The sequence below is a fragment of the Octopus sinensis genome, linkage group LG2, assembly GCF_006345805.1.
Source record: "Octopus sinensis linkage group LG2, ASM634580v1, whole genome shotgun sequence".
Taxonomy (NCBI): Eukaryota; Metazoa; Mollusca; class Cephalopoda; order Octopoda; family Octopodidae; genus Octopus; species Octopus sinensis.
In genome coordinates this window covers 196,537,279-196,560,588 of record NC_042998.1, presented here as the reverse complement: position 1 = coordinate 196,560,588, position 23,310 = coordinate 196,537,279, and the positions used below count along the sequence as shown (strand labels likewise).

Sequence of the window (23,310 nt, the reverse complement as noted above, 5' to 3'; positions counted from 1 at the left end):
GTTCAACGACTGAAACAGATAATAGATAAAAGATACAAAGAAAAAAGATAAAAAAAAAACAAACAACATACTATATCCGCAATGACCCAAAGAGTCCTCATCCTCAGTCAACAACGAACTGTCCACAATCTCTTCAGAGGCCACTGAAGGTATATCTTCACTGCAAAAATCTAATTCCAATATTGGCAATAATGGTCTGCTATCCAATGTAGAACTGTCTTCTACGTCTGCTGAGTGATTGCTGGAATTGTCCTCTTCATTGTCTGAATAGACAGAACATGTCTCAACAAGACATTTCTTACCAGATATCGTTGTGTAACAATGATCGTGGTGTGGGTGAGTATTCTTTAACAAATCTAAAATAAATTCTTCATTATTTCGGTCAATCTTCTTGACAATGTCTTTTCTAGAAGCACTGTTTCCTTCCTCATTTTTAGCTGCTTCGTCTACAACTTGCGGGCTTACAAATTTTAATTCATCTTCATTCGCTAAAAGAACAGATTTGGAAGAAACCCTTTTGGTTTTACATTTAGGGGACTTTTTAAGTTTTGTCTCTTTGTTAAGGTTATGCTGTGCCATAACTTTTTTGGGAGAACTAACATTTTTTACAGTCTCGTTTGATTGTTTTATCTCTCTCTCAGACAGATTATTTTTTCTTGTCGACCTCACTGGTCCGTTCATATCAACAGCATTCCTCTTCGGGGTTGGCATCTTGTTTTCTCGACTAATTTCTTTGGTTGCTTTTAGATTCGTGAAAGTTTTAATGTTCTTGCTGCAGTTGATGTTACTCCCGTTGAGAGGATTGCAATTCACATAGTTTGTTGATCTCTTCTTTTTAGCTTTTTCTTCTGTTAATTAAAAAAGAAAAAAAAAATACTGCATTAATTCTCATACACTTACAGTAACTGGAACACACAAAAATACTTTAGTAGAATGGTGGTGGTGATGATGGCAGTGATGGTGACAATGGTGATGATGACTGTGATGATGGTGGTGGTGGTGATGATGATGGTGGTGGTGGTGGTGATGGTGGTGATGATGGTGGTGGTGGTGGTGGTGGTGGTGGTGGTGGTGATGGTGGTGGTGATGGTGGTGGTGATGGTGGTGGTGATGGTGGTGGTGTGATGGTGGTGGTGGTGATGATGATGATGGTGGTGATGATGATGGTGATGTTATGACTGATGATGATAGTGGTGATATAACAGTGATGATGTTATGGCAGTGACGATGATGATAAGGGTTACAGTGTTGAGGACGATGATGATTGTGGATGTCGTTATACTTTGCATCATTTTAGCTTTCAGACAACACCCCAGTGGCTCGGCAAGTGGACCAACATTTCCACCGACAGGAAAGCCAGTCCATCACATGGAAACCCATTTACTTCTGAGTGGACTGGAGCAACATGAAATGAAATGATCTGCTCAAGAACACAACATGTGGATCAGTTCAGGAACTGAACACATGATCTAGCGATCGTAAGCGCAACACCCTAACCACAAGGCCACAGGAATTCACTGTAGAAGAAAATATAATTTGAGAATATATATTTCTTTACTACCCACAAGGGGTTAAACATAGAGGGGACATATTGTCCAACCCATGCTAGCATGGAAAGCGGACGCTAAACGATGATGATGATGGGACAAACAAGGACAGACAAAGGGATCAAGTCGATTACATCGACCCCAGTGCGAAACTGGTACTTTATTTATTGACCCCAAAAGGATGAAAGGCAAAGTCGAACTCGGCGGAATTTGAACTCACAACATAACGACAGACAAAATACCTATTTCTTTATTACCCACAAGGGGCTAAACATAGAGGGGACGAACAAGGACAGACATAGGTATTAAGTCGATTACATCGACCCCAGTGCATAACTGGTACTTAATTTATCGACCCCGAAAGGATGAAAGGCAAAGTCAACCTCGGCGGAATTTGAACTCAGAACGTAGCGGCAGACAAAATACCGCTAAGCATTTCGCCTGGCGTGCTAACGTTTCTGCCAGCTCGCCGCCTTTTTGAGAATATATTTCATCAAAAATTAAACTGTAACTTTACCAGATAATTTCCTTTTGCGGACATGAACTGGTTCAGCAGTAAATATAAATCGGTATTTCCTTTCTGGATCTGTAAGTTTAAAAATAAAACAAATGGAAAATATTTAAAAGCAGTTTCATCAAGCTTGAATTGCAGTATATTTAATTTCCTCCTCCTCGATTTTAATGTCCATGGGTCAGGCGAAATTCATTGAGGTAGATGTTTTATGGCCAGGTGAGGTAGATGTTTTATGGCACGTAAAAAGCACCAACTGATTGTGGCCACTGCCAGTCTCCTCTGGCACATAAAAAGCACCCACTACACTCACGGAGTGGTTGGCACTAGGAAAGGCATCCAGCTGTAGAAACACTGCCAGATCAGACTGGAGCCTGGTGCAGCCTCCTCGTCCAACCCATGCTAGCATGGGAAATGGACGTTAAACGATGATGATGATGATGATGATGCCCTTCAGGTAGTCAACTCTCACTTGTTTCCAAGCAAGGCAATATTTCTCTTGGACCTTTATGCGCAAACAGCACAATGGCTGGACATGTTTTCACTGAAGATTGCAAATAAATGACACAGAATGTACAACAGTGATATTTGTTTACAACTATGGTGCAATGACAAAATAAGGACACACAAACACACACACACTAGGCATCATGCGGTTTCCATTCACCAGCGCCATTCACAAGGATTTGGTTGACCTGGAATAATAACAAAAGACATCTGCCTAAGGCGCCACAAAATCACAAAGGGGACTGAACCTAAAATCATGTGGTTGGTAACTGAACCTCTTAACCACACAGCCATGTCTACACCATGTGCTCAATACTCTAAAATAGAGCTAAATTAATGCTATTTAATTCTTGAAAACAAAACTTATGATAATAAAAACTGAATTACTGATATGAAACAGTCAAAACATAAATAAAATCCAAATTTATCATGAAATTTATCATACCATTTGCTTCGTACACTAGCTGGTCGATATGGTTGATTAAATGTTGTTTCATGTGCATTTTTGCTTTCGTTTCATTTCCAAAACTCGTAAATTTTTCTTGGCACTTTTCTGGTATTAAATAACACTGATATGTAAAGTTCCGAGTCATCTCGTTGCATGTGATTTCGGAGAAGAGATTAAGCAAGGTTTTATCTGAGAGTGATTGGATTTGCTCAAGGTTTAAAATATCAAGGCACTGAATGCTGCGTTTTGAAATCTGTGGAAGGAAAATGAGAAAAATAGAGATTTTAAACATTTATTGAAATGAAATAATTCTTTACTAAAGAGCTTTAACCGTTCTGTTACAAAATATTTCTTTTGTAATACACAGCCGATCTTTCAATTCATCATCACCATTGTTTAACATCTGATTTTCATGCAGGCATGGGTTGGAGTGATTGAGGACTGGCAAACTAGGAGGCTACACCAGGGTCCAGTCTCATCTGGCAAGGTTTCTACAGCTGGATACCTTTCCTAAGCCAACCATTCCAAGAGTGTAGTGGGTGCTTTTTTCGTGCCACCAGCATAAGAGCCAGTCAGGCAGCATTGGAATCGACCACACTCAAATGGTGTTTTTCCCGTGCCACCAACACAGGAGCCAGTCAGGTGGCACTGGCATCGACCACGCTCAACTGGTATCTTTTACGTGCAACTGGCACAGGTGCCAGTCAGGCTGCACTGGCATCGGCCACGACATCACTTGACTCAACAGATCTTATGCATAGCATATTACCCGACAATTGAAGGGTACTTTTAAACAGGCCAGTTATGCTAGACTTGCATCAGCCATGACTATGATCTCATACACACACACAGCATTGAAGAGATATATGGTGTAGTTATACATCTCCTCTACAGCAAAACACTTATTCCTGCCTCTCTTTCCTACTTTAACCTTTCTAAGCCTGGCTCAAAGGTACCTCTCCAAATACAGCAACCTTCACTCAGTTGAGGTTTTGTCTCCCAAGTCACCACACAAAAAAAAAGCACCCAGTACACTCTGTAAAGTGGTAAGCATGAGAAAGACATTCAGCTGCCAAAGCAGACACCACCAGAGACCAAAGCAGCCCTTAAGCTAGTCGAATCCTGTCAAGCATCCAGCCCATGGCAGCATGGAATGCAGGCTGTAAATGATGATCATGATGGTATCTATTTCCTTGACACATATCAGTTTCAAATTCTGGCACAAGGCCAGCAATTATGAAGGCGGGGTTGATTTCATTGACCCCAGAGCTCAACTGGAGTATATCTTATTGATCCCAAAAGGACGAAAGGAAAAGCAGTCTGTGTCAGAATTTGAACTCAGAACATAAAGACAGAGGAAATGCTGCTGAGCACTTTGTCTGGTGTGCTAACGATTCCACCAGCCTGTTATCTTATTTCCTTGACACAAATTACAATTCAGTTCGATATTTGAGAGATGAGACATTATTTACATTTGATGGATATTTGTCGAACCCAGGTTTGAAATTCCCCCAAGACACCTGATGAAGGCTGGAGAGTACATCAGCTGAATTGTGTTAACAACAAACAAGATGAGGACAAATATCCATCAAATGTAAATCATCATCATCATCGTTTAATGTCCGCTTTCCATGCTAGCATGGGTTGGACGATTTTGACTGAGGGCTGGCGAACCAGATGATTGCACCAGGCTCCAATCTTGATCTGGCAGAGTTTCTACAGCTGGATGCCCTTCCTAACATCAACCACTCTGAGAGTGTAGTGTGTGCTTTTATGTGCCACCGTCACAGGAGCCAGTCAGGCAGTACTGGCAACGACCTCGCTCGAATCTTTTTACACGTGCCACCGGCACAGTTGCCAATAAGGCAATGCTGGTAACAATCACACTCGAATGGTGCCTTTTACATGCCACCGGCACGGAAGCCAGTTACTGGCAGAGTTTCTACAGCTGGATGCCCTTCCTAATGCCAACCACTCTGAGAGTGTAGTGGGTGCTTAAATAATATAAGAAATGCAATTCATTCAGCTGCCTTATGTGTTTTTTTGACAATTTATAGTTTTTTTTTACATTTATGTTCAGTCAAAATATAGAAGAACTAAAACCAGTCTCATCAAACAACATTAACCCTTTAGTGTTCAGATTATTCAACCAAACATAATACCTATTGATTCCCATTGATTTCAATTAATCACGCATTATCTCATATCTTCAAGAGCTTGATGGTGTAATTACTTAATGTAGAATAACATTGTAGGGTAGGTGCGAGAGCCTGGATCCGGTCAGTTTGAACATAAAACAGATTAACTATTTTGGCCGGATATGGCCGGTTTAAATACTCAAGGGTTAAAATCATTAAATCACAACAATCAAACTAGTCTCAGAGAGTCTGTGAGGGCCAGGAGCCCCCTCTGGTCCTCCTCCTAATTGAAATCACTTCACAAATGAATAAAATCAAATTAGAAACCTTTTTAGATGTTGATTTCTGTCGTAATTTTTCATCATCTCGTAACTTATCAGCTGCAACTTGAGCTAAAACATCCAGGGACATGTAGGAGACCTGGCAGCTTAAGGATCCGTTTGTCTTTTCTTCAAACTGTTTGTCATTTTCGTCAACAAATTTCCTTTGTTTATTGTGTTCATGAGATTCTGCAATAAATAGATATAGAAGGTTGTTTATGTAAAGTCTTCATGCATGTTACCCTCTGCCTACCTGTCTGACAGAAAAAAGAAAAAAAGAAAAGAATCACAGCATAAAAATAGGCGCAGGAGTGGCTGTGTGGTAAGTAGCTTGCTAACCAACCACATGGTTCCGGGTTCAGTCCCACTGCGTGGCACCTTGGGCAAGTGTCTTCTACTATAGCCTCGGGCCGACCAAAGCCTTGTGAGTGGATTTGGTAGACGGAAACTGAAAGAAGCCTGTCGTATATATGTATATATATATATATATATATGTATGTATGTGTGTGTGTGTGTGTGTTTGTGTGTCTGTGTTTGTCCCCCTAGCATTGCTTGACAACCGATGCTGGTGTGTTTACATCCCCGTCACTTAGCGGTTCGGCAAAAGAGACCGATAGAATAAGTACTAGGCTTACAAAGAATAAGTCCCGGGGTCGATTTGCTCGACTAAAGGCGGTGCTCCAGCATGGCCGCAGTCAAATGACTGAAACAAGTAAAAGAGTAAAAGAGAGAGAGAGTATGCATGTTACCCTCTGCCTACCTGTCTGACAGAAAAAAAAAGAAAAAAAATCACAGTGTAAAAATAGGCGTAGGAGTGGCTGTGTGGTAAGTAGCTTGTTTACCAACCACATGGTTCTGGGTTCAGTTCCACTGCGTGGCACCTTGGGCAAGTGTCTTCTACTATAGCCTCGGGCCAACCAAAGCCTTGTGAGTGAATTTGGTAGACGGAAATTGAAAGAAGCCCGTCATATATATGTAAATGTATGTTTGCGTGTCTGTGTTTGCCCCCCCCCCTCGCTTGACAACTGATGCTGGTGTGTTTACGTCGCTACAACTTAGCGGTACGGCAAAAGAGACCGATAGAATAAGTACTAGGCTTACAAAGAATAAGTCCTGGAGTCGATTTGCTCGACTTAAAGGCGGTGCTCCAGCATGGCCGCAGTCAAATGACTGAAACAAGTAAAAGAGTAAAAAGATGACTGCTTAATGACAAAATTGACATGCAACTAAAGAACAAGTCTACAAAAAAGCCTCTGCTTGGTTGCTTGACCTGGTAGAAATAGTAGCCAAATTTCCCCCAAATTACACACTACCATCTGCATTTGGCCAATGCAGTCCTTGATAAACTGTGTCTGAAAATAAAAGACGGGATAGTTACAGCAGGAACAGCTTTGGTCATAGCCTAGGTGGTCAAGGCTGACCTGGGGCTAAACAACTACAGAAAAACTTATTCAACTAATATCACATTGATTAAAGTGCTGGGCTCATGGCCTTAAGTTCATGAGTTCAATTTCTGGCCTAGGTGGTGTATTGTGTCCTTGGGCAAGGCATTTTATTTTGTATTTGGCATTAGGAAGGGCATCCAGCTGTAGAAACATTGCCAGATCAAATTGGAGCCTGGTGCAGCCACTGGCTTTACCAGACTTCAGTCAAACCGTCCAACCCATTCCAGCATGGAAAATGGACATTAAACGATGATGATGATGATTATTATTCAACATAACACTGCATGTGACAAAGCTGGCCCTTTGAATTTCATGTACAACTCATTTTTGCCAGCTGAGCAGACTGGAGCAACATGAAATAAAGTGTCTTGCTCAAAGACACAATGCACCACCAGACAAAACAGGTGATTTGAGCAAAACTTTCTTTAGAAAATTACTATTTGTAAATCTCACATCGAGAGATATTTCAGTAACAGTACTTTGGAATAAAGATTGTTTGTCAACATAACATGGCAGTCCTAGTTTAGGATGAATGTTGCTGTAATTTAGCCCAAGGAGACATCGTCTCCAGCTGGCTATACGACACAATCTGTGTCCTTATTTTTTTTTTTTGTTTGAAAATATAAGGACACAGATCATGTCATATAGCCAGCTGGAGACGATGTGTCCTGGGGCTAAATTACAGGAAAATCAGTCCTAAACCAGGACTGCCATGTTATGTTTGCAAATTATCTTTACTCCAAACCTAGGAACAGATGTGCACAAGTATGAGTCCAGGAGTATTCTATCTACAGACCAACGGGTAGGGTAGAGGGTATCTTAGGTTTGCACAAGTTCCAGACAGGGATTGAGGGGTTCTTTTTCGGAGTTGTTTGCTAAGAAGGGTAAGAGACTTCCTTGAAGCCCTTTACACTTCAGCTTCTACAGCTAGATGGGTCCTTCCTACTGCCAACCACTTTACAATGTTTACTAGGTGGTCTTTCCCGGCCCCCCTTTTGTGCCACCAGCATTAGTGGGGTTACCATGCAGCTTGCAACACCACATACTTTGAGAGAGGTGTCTTTATGCAAGGAGATGAGAGGCTAAATTACGAGGGGATGGGCCAGAGCGGAACAGGTTTCTTGCTATATGGTAACTGACATTTTAGACAAGAGGGTGGCGTTAGGAAAAACTTTTGTGTATATTTTACTGAACAAAAATTTCTAAAAATTCTTTGTATTCCTTACTTTTGTGTAACTCGACACCCTTCTCCGTCTAATTCAACATCAACAGATTCTTTGTACAACAGACAGACTAATGAATCCACTTCAACTATTTTATGCAAGGATGACATGAAATATGAGACTAGAAAAAAAGCACACAGCAGCAGAGTGTGTCTGTGAGTCACAGAACAAACACTAGAGTTGCTGACAGCATGAACTAGCTTGTTGGAGATACTGAGAATGAACAATATTTTCAAAATTGCTTTGCAATATATATTCTTTTTTTCTTCTTTTTACATATTTTTGCTGTTTTTTTTTTTTTAATTCTTAGATGGGAGGAGACTTAATTGCAGGAGCTAGTTTAACAAAACCACCATCTGGGCCTTGGGTGTCTTTAGTAACATTTGGGCAGAGTCACCAGTTTAGGGATAATTTCCTCCCAGAAATCTCAGGCTGCAAGCACCTCCCTGCCTCCTGTGATTAAGCCTTTAAAAATAAATTCTTGTTCAATTGACATTGGAGAAGGGGTGCTGTAATATTATCTTTAACCTGTCTTTAGCAACTACAAGCTCATATTTTAACCCATTAGAGTATGCCATGCATTTCTAAACATACAGGGCCTAAATTGTATCTAATAACTAGAAACAACACACTAGCATACAGAACAATCACCATCATTCAACATCCATTTTCCCATGTCTGCATGGGTTAGATGGAATTTGCTGATGTAGATTTTTACAGCTGGATGCCCTTCCTGTTGCCAACACTCACTTGTTCCCAAGCCAGGTAATATTTCACCATGGAAGACAAGAAAGGCACAACATCCCTCATATGATGGTGATTCTCATTTCTAATTATCACAGGATGTCAAAGTAATGATATGCATGATAGGCTTCTTTCAGTTTCCCTGTACCAAATCCTCTCATAAAGCTTTGGCTAGAGTAGACGACACCTGCCCAAGGTAACATGCAGTGAGACTGATCCAAGCCCACACCTGCATCTAGGAATGTAAAAAAAGTCTGCAATAAAAATACTAAAATTTAATATTGTTGATTGAATATTAAAAAAAGATGTTGCTGTATTTTGGAAGAGTCATAATTAATAAAGCCTATAAACACACTCATCGGTTGTTGCTTGTCTATATTTCACTTCTCTTTGTCTTTCATCCTTTCGAGGTCGATAAATAAAGTACCAGTTTCGATAATAAAGTATCAGTTTCGCACTGGGGTCGATGTAATCGACTTAATCCCTTTGTCTGTCCTTGTTTGTCCCCTCTATGTTTAGCCCCTTGTGGATAGTAAAGAAATAAATATTTCACTTCTCTTTGTTTTTCGAAATCATTTGATATATGTTTATGTCCCCCAAAATATTTTTCCATCCACCAATTTGTACCTTTCTCAATGGGTATATATTGTGTACTTTTAAATGCTTGAATTAGGAATTTTTTACTGTTTTTTTTTTCAGTATACCCATTGAGAAAACAATAAATTGCTGTAGTGAAAAGTCTTTTGAGGGACACAAATGAACATCAAATGTTTTCAAAGAAAAAGAAAAAGTGAAATATAGACAAGCAACAACCGAGGAGTGTCTTTCTAAGTTTTATCAATTATAACAATTCCCAAATATAACAATATTGGTTTCAACACTTGGTTTGGAAACAAAATTCTTGCAAAACAAATTCAAAATCAATTCAAATATATATATATGATGCACATAAAAAGCACCATCCGAACGTGGCCGATGCCAGCACCACCCCGACTGGCTTCTGTGCCGGTGGCACATAAAAAGCACCATCCAAACGTGGCCGTTGCCAGCGCCGCCTTGGCTGGCTTCTGTACCGGTGGCACGTTAAAAGCCCCAACCGATCGTGGCCGATGCCGGACCCCCCTGGCACCTGTGCAGGTGGCACGTAAAAAGCACCCACTACAATCGCGGAGTGGTTGGCGTTAGGAAGGGCATCCAGCTGTAGAAACTCTGCCAGATCAGACTGGAGCCTGGTGCAGCCCCTGGCTTCCCAGACCCTGGTCGAACTGTCCAACCCGTGCTAGCGCGGAAAACGGACGTTAAACGATGATGATGATATATATCTTTAAATATCATTAATATTCGTGCACCTTCAATTAAGGGACCATTAATTCATCAGAAAGGTGGCAAGCTGTCATGATCATTAGCTCAGTGGGCAAAATTCTTAGAAGCATTTCTTCTGCTTTTTATGTTCTTAGTTCAAACCCAACCAAGGTCACCTTTGCTTTTCATCCCTTTGGTAGGGTCAATAAAATAACAGAGTAGTCAAGTACTGGGGGTCAATGTAATCGACTGCCCTTTACCCCTGAAATTTTGGGGTTTGAACTTTGCATCAAGTTGGTGTCCTGTTCAGGGAGACTGTTGTGATCTTGGTCATTTATACATCATGGAAACCAGGTAAACCAGCCTTATGAATCCAAGGGCTTAAGAAAACAAAAAAGCCAGAATAAGTTTAGCCATTTTAAACCAGCCTTATCCAACCTAAACGTTCTACATGATTTACATTCAAATAGGCCTGGTCTGGCCTCTCACACCAACCCTATGATGCCACTCTAAAAATAAGCAATCACACCATCAAAATCCGAAAGCTCTGAGATAATTCCTGATTAATTCAAAACAATATGATTAAATAAGCATTTCATTTGACAGAGACAGATAAGAATGCTAATTTGACAGAGACATAAGAATGCTAAGTAATGGTGAGAGACTAGTAAATGGATCAGTTCAAATTGAGTACTCTTACAAAAGAATTATCAAAGGATTAAGAAATTGAATAGACAATCTTTTCTACTCTAGGCACAAGGCCTGAAATTTTGGGGAAGGGGGCCAGTTGATTAGATTAACCCCAGTATGCAACTGGTACCTAATTTATCGACCCCAAAAGAATGAAAGGCAATGTCGACCTCGGTGGAATTTGAACTCAGAATGTAAAGATAGACGAAATACCACTAAGTATTTTGCCTAGTGTGCTAACATTTCTGCCAGCTTGCTGCCTTAGAAACACTATGAATTTTCTTTTCTACTCTAGGCACAAGGCCTGAAATTTTGGGGGAGGAGGCCAGTCGATTAGATCGACCCCAGTACACAACTGGTACCTAATTTATCGACTCTGAAAGGATGAAAGGCAAAGTCAACCTTGGAGGAATTTGAACTCAGAACATAAAGACAGACGAAATACCACTAAGTATTTCGCCCAGTGTGCTAACGTTTCTGCCAGCTCGCTACCTTTGAATAGACAATATAAAGAGAAAATTTTATCAGAAAAAGTAAACAATTAAAAATACAGCGGTGGTGCCCCAGCATGGCTGCGGCCTTCAGCCTAAAAAGGATTTAAGGATTTAATTTAAAGGAAATCTTTGGAATCTCTTAATTTTGGGGGATTTTCTAGAACTAAAAGTATTTTGCCCAATGAGCTAATGATCATGCCAGCTTGCCACCTTTCTGATGAATTAATGGACCCTTAATTGAAGGTGCAAGAATATATATATATATATATATATTTAAATTTGTTTTGCAAGAATTTTGTTTTCAAACCAAGTGTTGAAACCAATATTGTTATATTTGGGAATTGTTATAATTGATAAAACTTAGAAATACACTCCTCAGTTGTTGCTTGTCTATATTTCACTTTATCTTTTTCTTTGAAAACATTTGATCTTCATTTGTGTCCCTCAATAGACTTTCCACTACAGCAATTTATTGTTTTCTATTTGGGTATACTGAAAAAAAAAAAAAAAATTCCAAATTCGAGCATTTAAAAGTACAAAATATATACCCATTGAGAAAGGTACAAATTGGTGGAGGGAAAAATACTTTGGGGGACATAAACATATATCAAATGATTTCGAAAAACAAAGAGAAGTGAAATATAGACAAGCAACAACCGATGTGTGTGTTTATAGGCTTTATTAATTATGACTCTTCCAAAATACAGCAACATCTTTTTATAATATTCAATCAACAATATTAAATTTTAGTATTTTTATTGCAGACATTTTTTTACATTCCTAGATGCAGGTGTGGGCTTGGATCAGTCTCATTGCATGTCACCTTGGGCAGGTGTCATCTACTCTAGCCAAAGCTTTATGAGAGGATTTGGTACAGGGAAACTGAAAGAAGCCTATCATGCATATCCTTACTTTGATTAATAATATTTTTTTCTTTCTATCCAATCATACAGAAAAGCATCTACAAAATAGAATTCAGGCTAGAAGGACTTCCAACCTCTCCCCAACAACCCACCTTTGCAACACCTCTCCCTTCCTCCCACTGTATAACCCTTCCTTCTATCTCCTACTCTCCATAACAAACCTACTTGCACACAATATGTTCCTAACAAATTTCTTCCACACCACATATCCTCCCAGTACCTCCTCCCTCTCCACCACCACCCCATTCTCCTTTCCCAAGCTTGTGAACTTACCCACCCACTAACCCTCTCCAGTGCCTGATCCACTTCCTTAAACACGGGGCTACATCACCTGTCACATCTTCACCATCTTATCTATCTCCTCTCTCTCACCACCTGACATGGCCATGTCTTGCCTCTACTGCAAGACACCTATTTCTGCCCTTCAGTGCCACACCCACCTCGGTTGAAGGGCCTTGCCTTGTAAGTTATTCGGTGACCTCACTGCTGCTGGTGCCATGCAAAAATACACACAGTACACCCTGTAAAGTGGTTGATGTTAGGAAGGGTACCCAACCATAGAAACAGTGCCGAAGCAGATAGAGTTTTCTGGGTTGCCAGCTCCTGTCAAACCATTCAACCCATGTCAACATGGAAAATGAATATTATATGAAGATGACAAGAGATATGTATACACACACACACATATACGTATGTAGATATGTATATACATACGTAGGTACATATATATATACACAGACACACACACACACACATATATATATATTATATTAAATTAGAGATAAAACCACTATTAGGCAAATCATACAATGAAAAACTTAAGCCAATACATAAGATTAATTAATTTATATTATTTAAATATATATCAAAATTATTAAAAAAGATAATATAACACTACGATTGTTTCATGGCTGTCCAATTCTTAAAATTTCGAGTTACAGTCATTCTTCAGGTGGTTTAAATATTTAACTTGGCGAGGTTTAATCAATATATATATACAGACTATGTACATATGTATACACATACAGTCCGATGTCTAAGAGATGTGGAATTATTTACTTTTGACGGATATTTGTCCTCATCTTGTTTGTTGTTAACACGTTTCGGCTGATATACTCTCCAGCCTTCATCAGGTGTCTTGGGGAAATTTTGAACCTGGGTTCTCATTCCTAAGGTATTTTTCGATGTTATTATTTGAAATAGTGAAGACACACCAGATTATGAAGCTTATGAAACTCAAAGGTCAGCAAATGAAGACTAAAGTCTGTCACCCACCTGTGAAAGCAGTAGTTAATGTAAGTAGCCGACATCTAGAAAGCTCTGAAGAAGAAAAAAACCACAGGCATATGGCATAGTGGTTAAGAGCGTGGGCTACTAACCACAAGATTCAAAGTTCGATTCCAGGCAGTGATCTGAATAATAATAACACTGAAAAATACCTTAGGAATGAGAACCCAGGTTCGAAATTTCCCCAAGACACCTGATGAAGGCTGGAGGGTATATCAGCTGAAACATTGTGTTAACAACAAACAAGATGAGGACAAATATCCGTCAAATGTAAATATTGTACATACACACATATAAATACATATTTATTTTCTAGTGAAAGGAAGACCATATGATGCATGCATACAAACAGCAATTCTACACGGTTGAGAAATATGGGCCCTAAATGCAGAGAACATGCAAAGGCTAGAGAGGAATGAGGCCAGCATGCTCTGCTGGATGTGTAATGTCTTGACATTATGTGGCAGTTGCAAGTGAGTGCCACCATTATACAAGTAATGTTATTCGCTTCCAGTTTTCTGTGGAAACATGCTTGGACTAGGGAAAATATTACCTTACTTGGGAACAAGTGATAAAACAATGATGAAAACATGGAGTATATTGTTAACCTCATCTACAACTGGGTGCAACATCATCGTCATCATTCAACGTCCGTTTTCCATGCTGGCATGGGTTGGACAGCTTGAAAGAGCTCTGGAAAGCCAGCAATTGCACCGGCCTCCAATCTGATCTGGCAGTGTTTCTACAGCTGGATGCCCTTCCTAACGCCAACCACTCTGAGAGTGTAATGAATGCTTTTTAAGTGCCACCAGCACAAGAGCCAGTCAGGTGGGCCAGGCATCGGCTACGTTCGGATGGTGCTTTTTACATACCGTCAGCACGGGAACCAGTCAGGCGGCCCTGGAATCAATCACGTTTCCCCCAATGTCCTGCACTTCAGCTGAGAAAAGATGAAGGGCTATGGTGAAAGCAAAGGATGGCCATTTTGTATTGTAAATATAAGTCAAATATTTTCAATTAATATAATTATCAACCTATAAACTTATTTTAAACAAAACTTAAACCATTTCATTTTATCATAGAAGGAATGAATAAATATATATATATATATATATATATATATATATATATATATGTGTGTGTGTGTGTGTGTGTGTGTGTGTGTGTGTGTGTGTGTGTGTGTGTTCTATTGATAACCTTGAATTCCCTTCATGTATTTTCTCTAACTTTAACCCCTTTTACAGCTTTTTTTCACATCCCCTTACCTAAATTCCTACTAAAAATTCTGATGGCTTTCAGATGAAAGTAAGGGTTGGTCAGTTTAGTAGCTGACCTCCTACCTCATAGTCTCCTAAGAATTTAGTGTTTCTTCTACACTGACCTAAATCTTTTGTCACCACATAAATAGATTGACCCTTTGTTCTAGTGACAATCTGTTAGTCTTTTACATCTCCTGAATTTTTTCCCCTTCTTTTCTTCTAGCTTGACTAACTTGATTTCTTAACCTGCCCTTACCCCCATTCTTATAACTAAGGAAATTTTCTTACAACAGTTAGTTGTGAGCAAAGTTTTGGTCAGGTTGGCATCCTAACTACACTACCTCATGTTCCTGAGATTCATATCTACATCTTTATCTGTATATTTACCTTCCCTAAGATGTTATTAATTGATCTGAGAACTTTATATTATTGGAAAACCTATATAAAATTAGCTGAAGATTACTCTGCATCTTAAATCGGCTGTAATATTTACAGCTTTTAATAAAATGTTGTAGTACAAAACAATTGTACTAAATTACCGGATTCATTCTTGTTGCTTATTTTTGATTATATATATATATATATATATATATATATATATATATATATATATATACCACTCTTGGTATAGTTCCATTTTACATTTTGATCAGCCTACTCTCTGAATATCTTCCATCTGGACAATTCTTGATCTTTATTTTTTGGAGTATCCACACTGCTCAGCATTCCTGTTCATTTAAATTCCCGGTTTCTCTCTCTGTATCTGTCAGCCCATCACAACTTTTGAGCACCCACTATTTCTTCCAAATACACAATATAAAGTTTCCTAGTGGATTTCTTCCAAGTATTGAGCAAGGCTACTGCCTAGATTGTTCAGGCTTTTTGTTGCTAATTCTACACCACTCTTCCAGATTTGGAACTTGTCCCATAATCTTTGACAGATTCTTTAATGAAAACCAACCAATGAAAATATAGAAGTTCCCAGTTCTAAAACTACTTCTGGCTCCCATGCTAGTGGCATGTAAAAAGCACCATTCAAGTGTGGTCGATGCCAGTGCTGGTTGGGGCCCCCATGCCGGTGGCACATAAAAAGCACCCACTACACTCTCAGAGTGGTTGGAAGGGCATCCAGCTGTAGAAACCTTGCCAGATCAGATTGGAGCCTGGTGCAGCTTACTGGCTTGCCAGTCCTCAGTCAAACCATCCAACTCATGCCAGCATGGAAAGCAAACGTTAAACAATGATGATGAAGGCTTCTAATAAAAAGTAGTGGCCACAGACCTAAGAAATAACACATTGTCTGTTAAATCTTTCACTGAATTTGCTACTAAGCTGAAACTTTTTGTGGTACTCTCACACAAAGGTTGAAACAAATTGATCAAGCTATCCATCCACATTAAGCTTTGGGGTTTGCAACCCTGAAAAAAAAAATTACTTTCACAAGTTTGAGAAATACAAAGATTTTTTTTCTTGAACAAGTACATTTCTAGCAATTGTTATTTCAACCAATATGGCCACATACTCGAAAATTTTGCTTCATAATCATACGGTTCTCTCCTTGAGCAAGTATCTTTTACTATAGCAATGAGTCAACACAAAACCTTGTGAGTGAAAATGGTTAATAGCAACTATAGAAAAAATTCTTGAATGAACTGAAGTTAATCTGCCAACCATTTTAACGCCTCTCAAGTACCTTTACCCAGGTCTCTTTAGTTTGATTTTGATTTTTCCAGTTTCAGCTAATGAGCTGTGGCCATGCTGGGGCACCGCCATTTGGTTTGCTACACGATTTTACCTCACGGATGCTTTTTAGCAAACGCCATCTGATGCATGAGAGAGTTCGATGCAGCTGCCCTCATCTGCACCTCCTGCCGTGAAGTTGGTTCATCCGGGACACCTGACAGGAAGAGATCCAGTCCTACTTTAAAGACATCCGCATCTACACTATGCAGGTCCCTCAGGTTCTTCGGGAGGATATTGAAGAGCTGTGGGCCTCTGAAGCCCAGGCTATCACAATATCTTGTCCTACATCTTGATGGCAAATTTGGAGTCCTTGGTACTACGCAGTGGCGTCCGGTTCTGGCATTTGTGTGACTCTCGATGCCAAAGTCTGGGACAAGTCCTTCTAGGATCTTCCAGATATATATTATGGCATATAGTTGCAAACATTTCCATTATGTTTCCGGTTGAAGACTGTCAAGATCTTCCTTTTCTCTACCAATCTTAGATGGCTCCAAAAAGCCATTGCTGCCTCACAAACTTACCAAGATACAAAGGCCTCTCATTAGATTTGCTGTGGGGCCTATACGAACCAATACCCAAATTGAGCCCTACATCTAAGAAATTTACTACGGTAAGGTTGGTCTCTATGGTTACTTTTAGTCCAAGGGAGTGAGATCTTTCTTAAGGCTATGCCTGTTCAAGCCACTTGAGATGGCTAAAGAGTCATCTCAATATAGGACAAAAAGGGTTGGCAGGAATTTCTTACTTAAGTGTGAAGTATCACCATCATCTGGTTGGGCTTTCTCAGACATTTTGAACCTGCACATGCCATTCATTTCAATCTTACATTAGAAGACGGAGGTCAGATCTTTTTGGTTTGAACGGCAGTTTTTTAAAATAATTTCTATGTAAGTAAAAAAATTTTTAAACTTCGTATACTGGTAGAATGTGTTTATAAAACATCTTTTTCTCTTGACTTTCTTGAGAAAATTCTATAGTTTGTAAGATATTTGATCTTTAATTTCTTGCATTTCGGCAATTTCAACCAATCAATGACGTCTATTGAGGTGAAAACGATTTCTGCCGTAGTGTGTCAACATTTATTTCCGATGTCATATGAAATTGTCCCTGTTATTTATGAGAAAAAAGATACCCTGTGGCCATAAACTGAGGGGTCACTTGTAAACAGAGCTGGATAACAAAACCGTTCCCTCTTTAGTGTCCACCCATAATTATGGCCCTAGTATCAATCTATTGCATTTCAATCTGTTTTAGGGTTAGGGTTAAGGGTAGGGGGAAGGGTATCTTTTTTTCTTCAGAAATGTAAATAAACCCAATCTGTTTCTTAAACGAGGGACATTTTCATATTTCACCGCCAGAAAATTTTACGGCACAGAATGTTTTCACCTCAATAGACATCATTGATTGGTTGAAATTGCCAAAATTGAAGAAAATATCTTACAAACTATAGAATTTTCTCAATAAAGCCAAGAGAAAAAGATGTTTTATAAACACATTCTACCAGTATACGAAGTTTAAAAAACTGCCGTTCAAACCGAAAAGATCCCGGAGGTCTTCATGGAGGCATCCAGTGTCTCTAACGAGTTAAACTACATACATTATGTTTGCACAGTGAGGGAGCGTGGCTTAGTGGTTAGGGCATTCGGCTCATGATCGTAAGGTTGTGAGTTCGATTCCCGGCGACGCGTTGTATCCTTGAGCAAGACACTTTATTTCACGTTGCTCCAGTCCACTCAGCTGGCAAAAATGAGTTGTACTTGTATTTCAAAGGGTCAGCCTTGTCACTCTCTGTGTCACGCTGATTATCCCCGAGAACTACGTTAAGGGTACACGTGTCTGTGGAATGCTCAGCCATTTGCACGTTAATTTCACGAGCAAGCTGTTCCGTTGATCGTATCAGCTGGGACCCTCGTCGTCGTAACCGGCGGAGTCTTTTTTTTTTTATGTTTGCACAACCTGCTCAAGTATGGCCATGCTTTGCAACCATGACAGAGTAGGTCACTTGCCAGCTCTTGTTCAGTTCACCAGCAATGTCAAGTATAAATAAGCCTAATAGATCGCACATAAGACATCTCCCATCTTCACATCAAAGGAGCTTTCGAGGCCTGCTCATCTGATTGAGGCCAAAGCCTTGTTGAACTGCAAGGTTTTTCTGGCATGCATTCATCATCATCATCGTTTATGGTTTGCACAGTTTGACTGGGGACTGACAAGCCAGGAGGCTGCACCAGGTTCTGTTCTGGCAACGTTTCTACAGCTGGATGCCTTTCCTAATGCCAACCACTCCAAGAGTCAGGCAGTCCTGGCCTCAATCACGTTCTGATGGTACTTTTTACATGCCACTGGCACAGGAGCTAGTCAGGGGATACTGGCATCAGCCTTTACTAGCTCTATTTTCCTATCACTAACATCACTGAACTCACCATCGTAATTAAGTGTCCTTTTTAACAACCCTTTCATTGTGGAGAGATAGAAATCCACTATACTGAACTGCAAGAGCCTTGCTTTGCTTCTATCCTGGCTACTCCACTAGTGTTACACTATAAGGAAAGATGTGATTCCTTCCTTATATCATTGCTTATCTTCCTCAATATGTGTTTACTCACCAGGTGACTCTCCAGTTTAGCTGGGTTAATCAAGCAGCACTCAGGTTTGAGATTCTTAATGGTAATAAAAGCATTTCTTTCAGCTCAGGTTTTCACTATATCTCAACAGAATACATTGCGGTAATAGAGGGTTCCCTTTAAGGCCAGTCAAAATGATCACAAAACCATTTAGAATCCAAGAGAGGTATGATTTTACAACATTAACCAGCGATACATGGTGCTTAAAAGAGAAAGGAACACTGTGAAAAATCAACTGGAAACTGCTGGAACTTCCTAGGTCATATCTCATCATCATCATTGTCATTTAATGGAAAGCGGACGTTAAATGACGATAAGATATGACCTGATCTGAATGGAAGTAATTGGTGCAAGCATTGCTTGGCTGGGAGGAAAATAATTCTAAAAAATTTACACTATCTGGGTGCTGTCTTGATCTCAAAAAGTGAAATTTTCAGTGGCTGCCCTCATGAGAGAAAATTTATTTTAGCAATGTGGTTGGCCTTTTTCTTTGAACTAGAGACTAGTACACAGACATAGCTGACCCACTTCACCCACAGCTGGCACAGCACCAAGAGAGACAACTTTTTTGTCTTTATCAGAAAATTTTTCATTTCATTCTGCTTTTTATCAACATTGAGCAAACCGGGACGGTGTATTCACCTCCAGCATAAAAGAAGCTTGAAAAGTTGTCAAAATTGATAAGTGCAACAGCAGGCATGAAAACTTCAGTAACTTTCTGACCAGTTGTATGTCATGATCAGAAATATACCAATCAACAATATTATAGTAGAAGTACTCAATTTTCCTGACTTACAGATACCTGACCAATAATGTGTGTGTGTGATGAATTGGCAAGAAACAGACAAAATGCCTTTTGGCAATCATTTACACATCTTTATGTTTTAGTTAAGGGGCTCCGAAAGGGGTTTCAGGGAGTAGTGTCCCTACCTTCCTGAGCTAGTTTTCCACCATATTTCTTAAAAATTGTGGTAGAATCCTAGATCTCAGGACCACTCATGTCTAGAAACTGAGGTTGGTGGGTAAGCAAAGGCATGCTCCCCATAGAAAGTCCAGCTCCAAAAAAGCCTCATGATAGCAAAGGAGAATGGGCACCAGCCAGTCCAAAGGTAGGGGTGGGCTGCACCTACCTACCTCAGTAGCTAATGCATTGAGGTTGATCAGGCCACCCCTGTTAATGGATACAAGATGATGATATGCTTTGAGTTTTAATCTCAGAGGTTAACTTCCCCTTTCATTCTTGGGATCGATTTTATAAACTTTATTCACCTCAAAATGTTGATCCCAGAGTCAATGGCATCATGTGTGAAAATAAATTTGTTGAATTACACATTATATTAGGTAAAAGGACACCTTTGATGTTGTTGTTTTTTTTAAACTTTAGCCGGAAGCTTTCTTCTGCTCAAATTTGACACAAATAAAAAAGTTTCGTTTTCGCCGTCGCCGACGCTATTGTACAGGAATGCCGAAGTCTTACGACGAACTTCGACTGAAAATTAAACAACGATCAATAAAATAAAATAAAATAAAAAGAAAACAAAAGTATTATCCGAAAGAAACGAATATGAAGGATGTAGCTGTTTAGTGAAAATACATCGAGTTATTTATTATTTAAGGAACTTTCTATGACGTATAACACAAACAAGAAAGGCTGAACGTGAGCATATGTGTACAATAGCGTCTTCAAATGTGAAACCGTTTCAGCCGAGTTTTAGCAGAACAAAGCTTCCGGTCAAAGTAAAACCGTTGCATTATATTGTATAAAATTGGATAAAATAAAAACCAAAAAGAAATACTCTCTCTCTCTCTATATATATATATATATATATATATATATATATAATATATATATATATTATATATATATATATATATATATATATATAATATATATATATATGGTGGGTTGGTAATAGTCGTCTGGTCCTTACTTGTGGGTCAATCGCAAATGCCTGAAAACGTCTGTTAATATTTATTGTAGCTTTTCACTTCAACTGGAAGCCTTATTCTACAACAATTTGATTGAAAATTATACTTTGACAACGTTACTGTATAAGTATGTCGTCAATTTTCTCTTGCTATATATATATATATATATATATATATATATACTTTATTTAAAAGCAGCAGATATATACATCATACATACATACTATTGTTTTTATCTGATAAAAAAACAAGTTAATAATTCGTTGAAAGATCACTCAATACTTTTAGTGGAGTACATATTTATTTTGACAACGAAAAGGTTGATAGTGACTTCGAAGTTTCGATTTATAAGCTGTCATCAGAGTAGGCCGAAATTTCGAAATGAATGTCCCTGCTCTGCTTGTAAAAGCATAATAAATATTATCACCCCGTAATAAATATTTACTCGATAAAAAGTATTGTGAAATTCTTCGGTTTAATGTAAAATTGTTTTTATCAATAATAATAATACGACATAAAAACAAACAACACATACACGCATCACATTTATATATATAATATATAGTAAACAAATATAATATCGTCATTTTAAACTATGCTTAATTGGATAAATTTAATGTTTGAAATGATTTTAAAACTGTTAAATGACGAGAAAAACTGACTACACGTGGCTGTTGTTTGTACAACACAAATATAGTTTAAGAGCGAAAAGTTAGACAAACAGCTTCTTTGCTGTTGTAATATCGCCATTTTATTACTTTATTCCATATAAACTGTAAATAGCTGTCAATAAATAGATTCATACAATGGAGTGGAGCTGACAAAAGCGATGGCTTGAGGAAAATAACGATGGGAAAGTCTGCTTAAGTAGGAAACAACGACGGCAACCAAACAACATGTTGACGACGCCATCTTAGATCGTCTGTCATGCCGGAGAGAAGATATTGCCGCCTTTACTGGCTGCGAAACTTTTATGGCTTGATGTAAATACGAGTAATTTGAAGAAATTACGAAACATTCGCGTTTTTAAACAGTTATTCATTCAATTGAATTGCTGTAAAATGTGCGAAGTAGTTGAGACAATAAAGATTTATAAGTTGTTTTGCATGGTCGCTAGCAGCCGACATCGCCACTGTCCCAACTCACCGAGACAACAACAGCCACACGACAAACATTTGCAACTTAACTTCATTTGACAATAAAAGCAGACAGAAAAATGCAACTTTTATACATTTACCTTTAAATCTGGCGACTATTTTGGACTTTTTCGACATGTTTTCCCTACGTTTAACTGTCGCCATGTCAGCATATGTATACAATAGCGTTGGCAAAAGTGAAAGCTTTTGTGTTAAGCTTTAGCAGAACGAAGCTTCCGGTTAAAGTAAAAAGTGAAAGCGTTGCTTTTATTAATTTATTTTGAGATATTTAGTGAAATTATAGCAATGAATTTGTTAAATTATTACATTAAACAGCAAAAAAGGAGAATCTTGATATCCAACTCTTATCTTAATATAGAAAATAACAAAAACAAATTGAAAAATTTTATCACCTTTTTTTATGGCGGAACCGTTTAAAACAATTACAACACAGATCATATTAATTTCAAATAAAGCAGAAAAAGAATAACTTTTATGTCTTTACCTTTAACTCTTGCGACAATTTTAGACTTTTTCGACATTTTTCCCCTACGTTTTGATGTCGCCATGTTCGCTTCTTTCTGTCGTTTTTCACTTCTGTAACTCTTTTATAGTGACTGTTTATCTTGCTGGCGAGCCATCGCTCTCTGTCTGTCTGTCTCTCTCTCTCTCTCTTATTGTAACTGTTTATCTTTCTAGCGAGCCATCGCTCTCTCTCTCTCTCTCTCTCTCTCTCTTATTGTATCTGTTTATCTTTCTAGCGAGCCATTTCTCTCCCCCTCTCTCTCATTGTAACTGCTTATCCTGCTGGCGAGCCATCTCCCCCCCCTCTCTCATTGTCACTGTCCATGTCTCTGTCTCTGTCTAGCCATCTTTCCCTCTCTTATCAATCCTGTCTTCTCTTTCTACATTGTCACTATTTATTTCTCCAGTCAATTCAATTCTTTGTATTGTATTTCTATTTATACTATTTATCTTTCTGCCTATGTCTACTTATAACTTACTAATGACCCCCACCACTTTCTCTCCATTATTTCAAT

The 23,310-nt window shown here is 38.8% G+C and overlaps 1 protein-coding gene across 2 annotated transcripts in view; it reads right to left on the bottom strand.

The window, feature by feature from the left end:
- The window catches only part of LOC115232346, a 32,285-nt gene extending 9,244 nt beyond the window's left edge, over positions 1-23,041 (bottom strand). Inside the window, exons 1-6 of one of the 2 annotated variants that reach the window (XM_036500666.1) lie at positions 22,776-23,041; positions 22,372-22,487; positions 5,479-5,660; positions 3,011-3,266; positions 2,065-2,133; positions 72-848 (exon numbers count right to left, since the gene is read on the bottom strand). In XM_036500666.1, the coding sequence (XP_036356559.1) occupies positions 72-848; positions 2,065-2,133; positions 3,011-3,266; positions 5,479-5,660; positions 22,372-22,435 (1,348 nt within the window). In that variant the 5' untranslated portion in view covers positions 22,436-22,487; positions 22,776-23,041. The remainder of the gene's footprint in view (positions 1-71; positions 849-2,064; positions 2,134-3,010; positions 3,267-5,478; positions 5,661-22,371; positions 22,488-22,775) is intronic. The other variant, XM_029802183.2, reaches the window with a different exon arrangement.
- Positions 23,042-23,310: the final 269 nt, after the last annotated feature.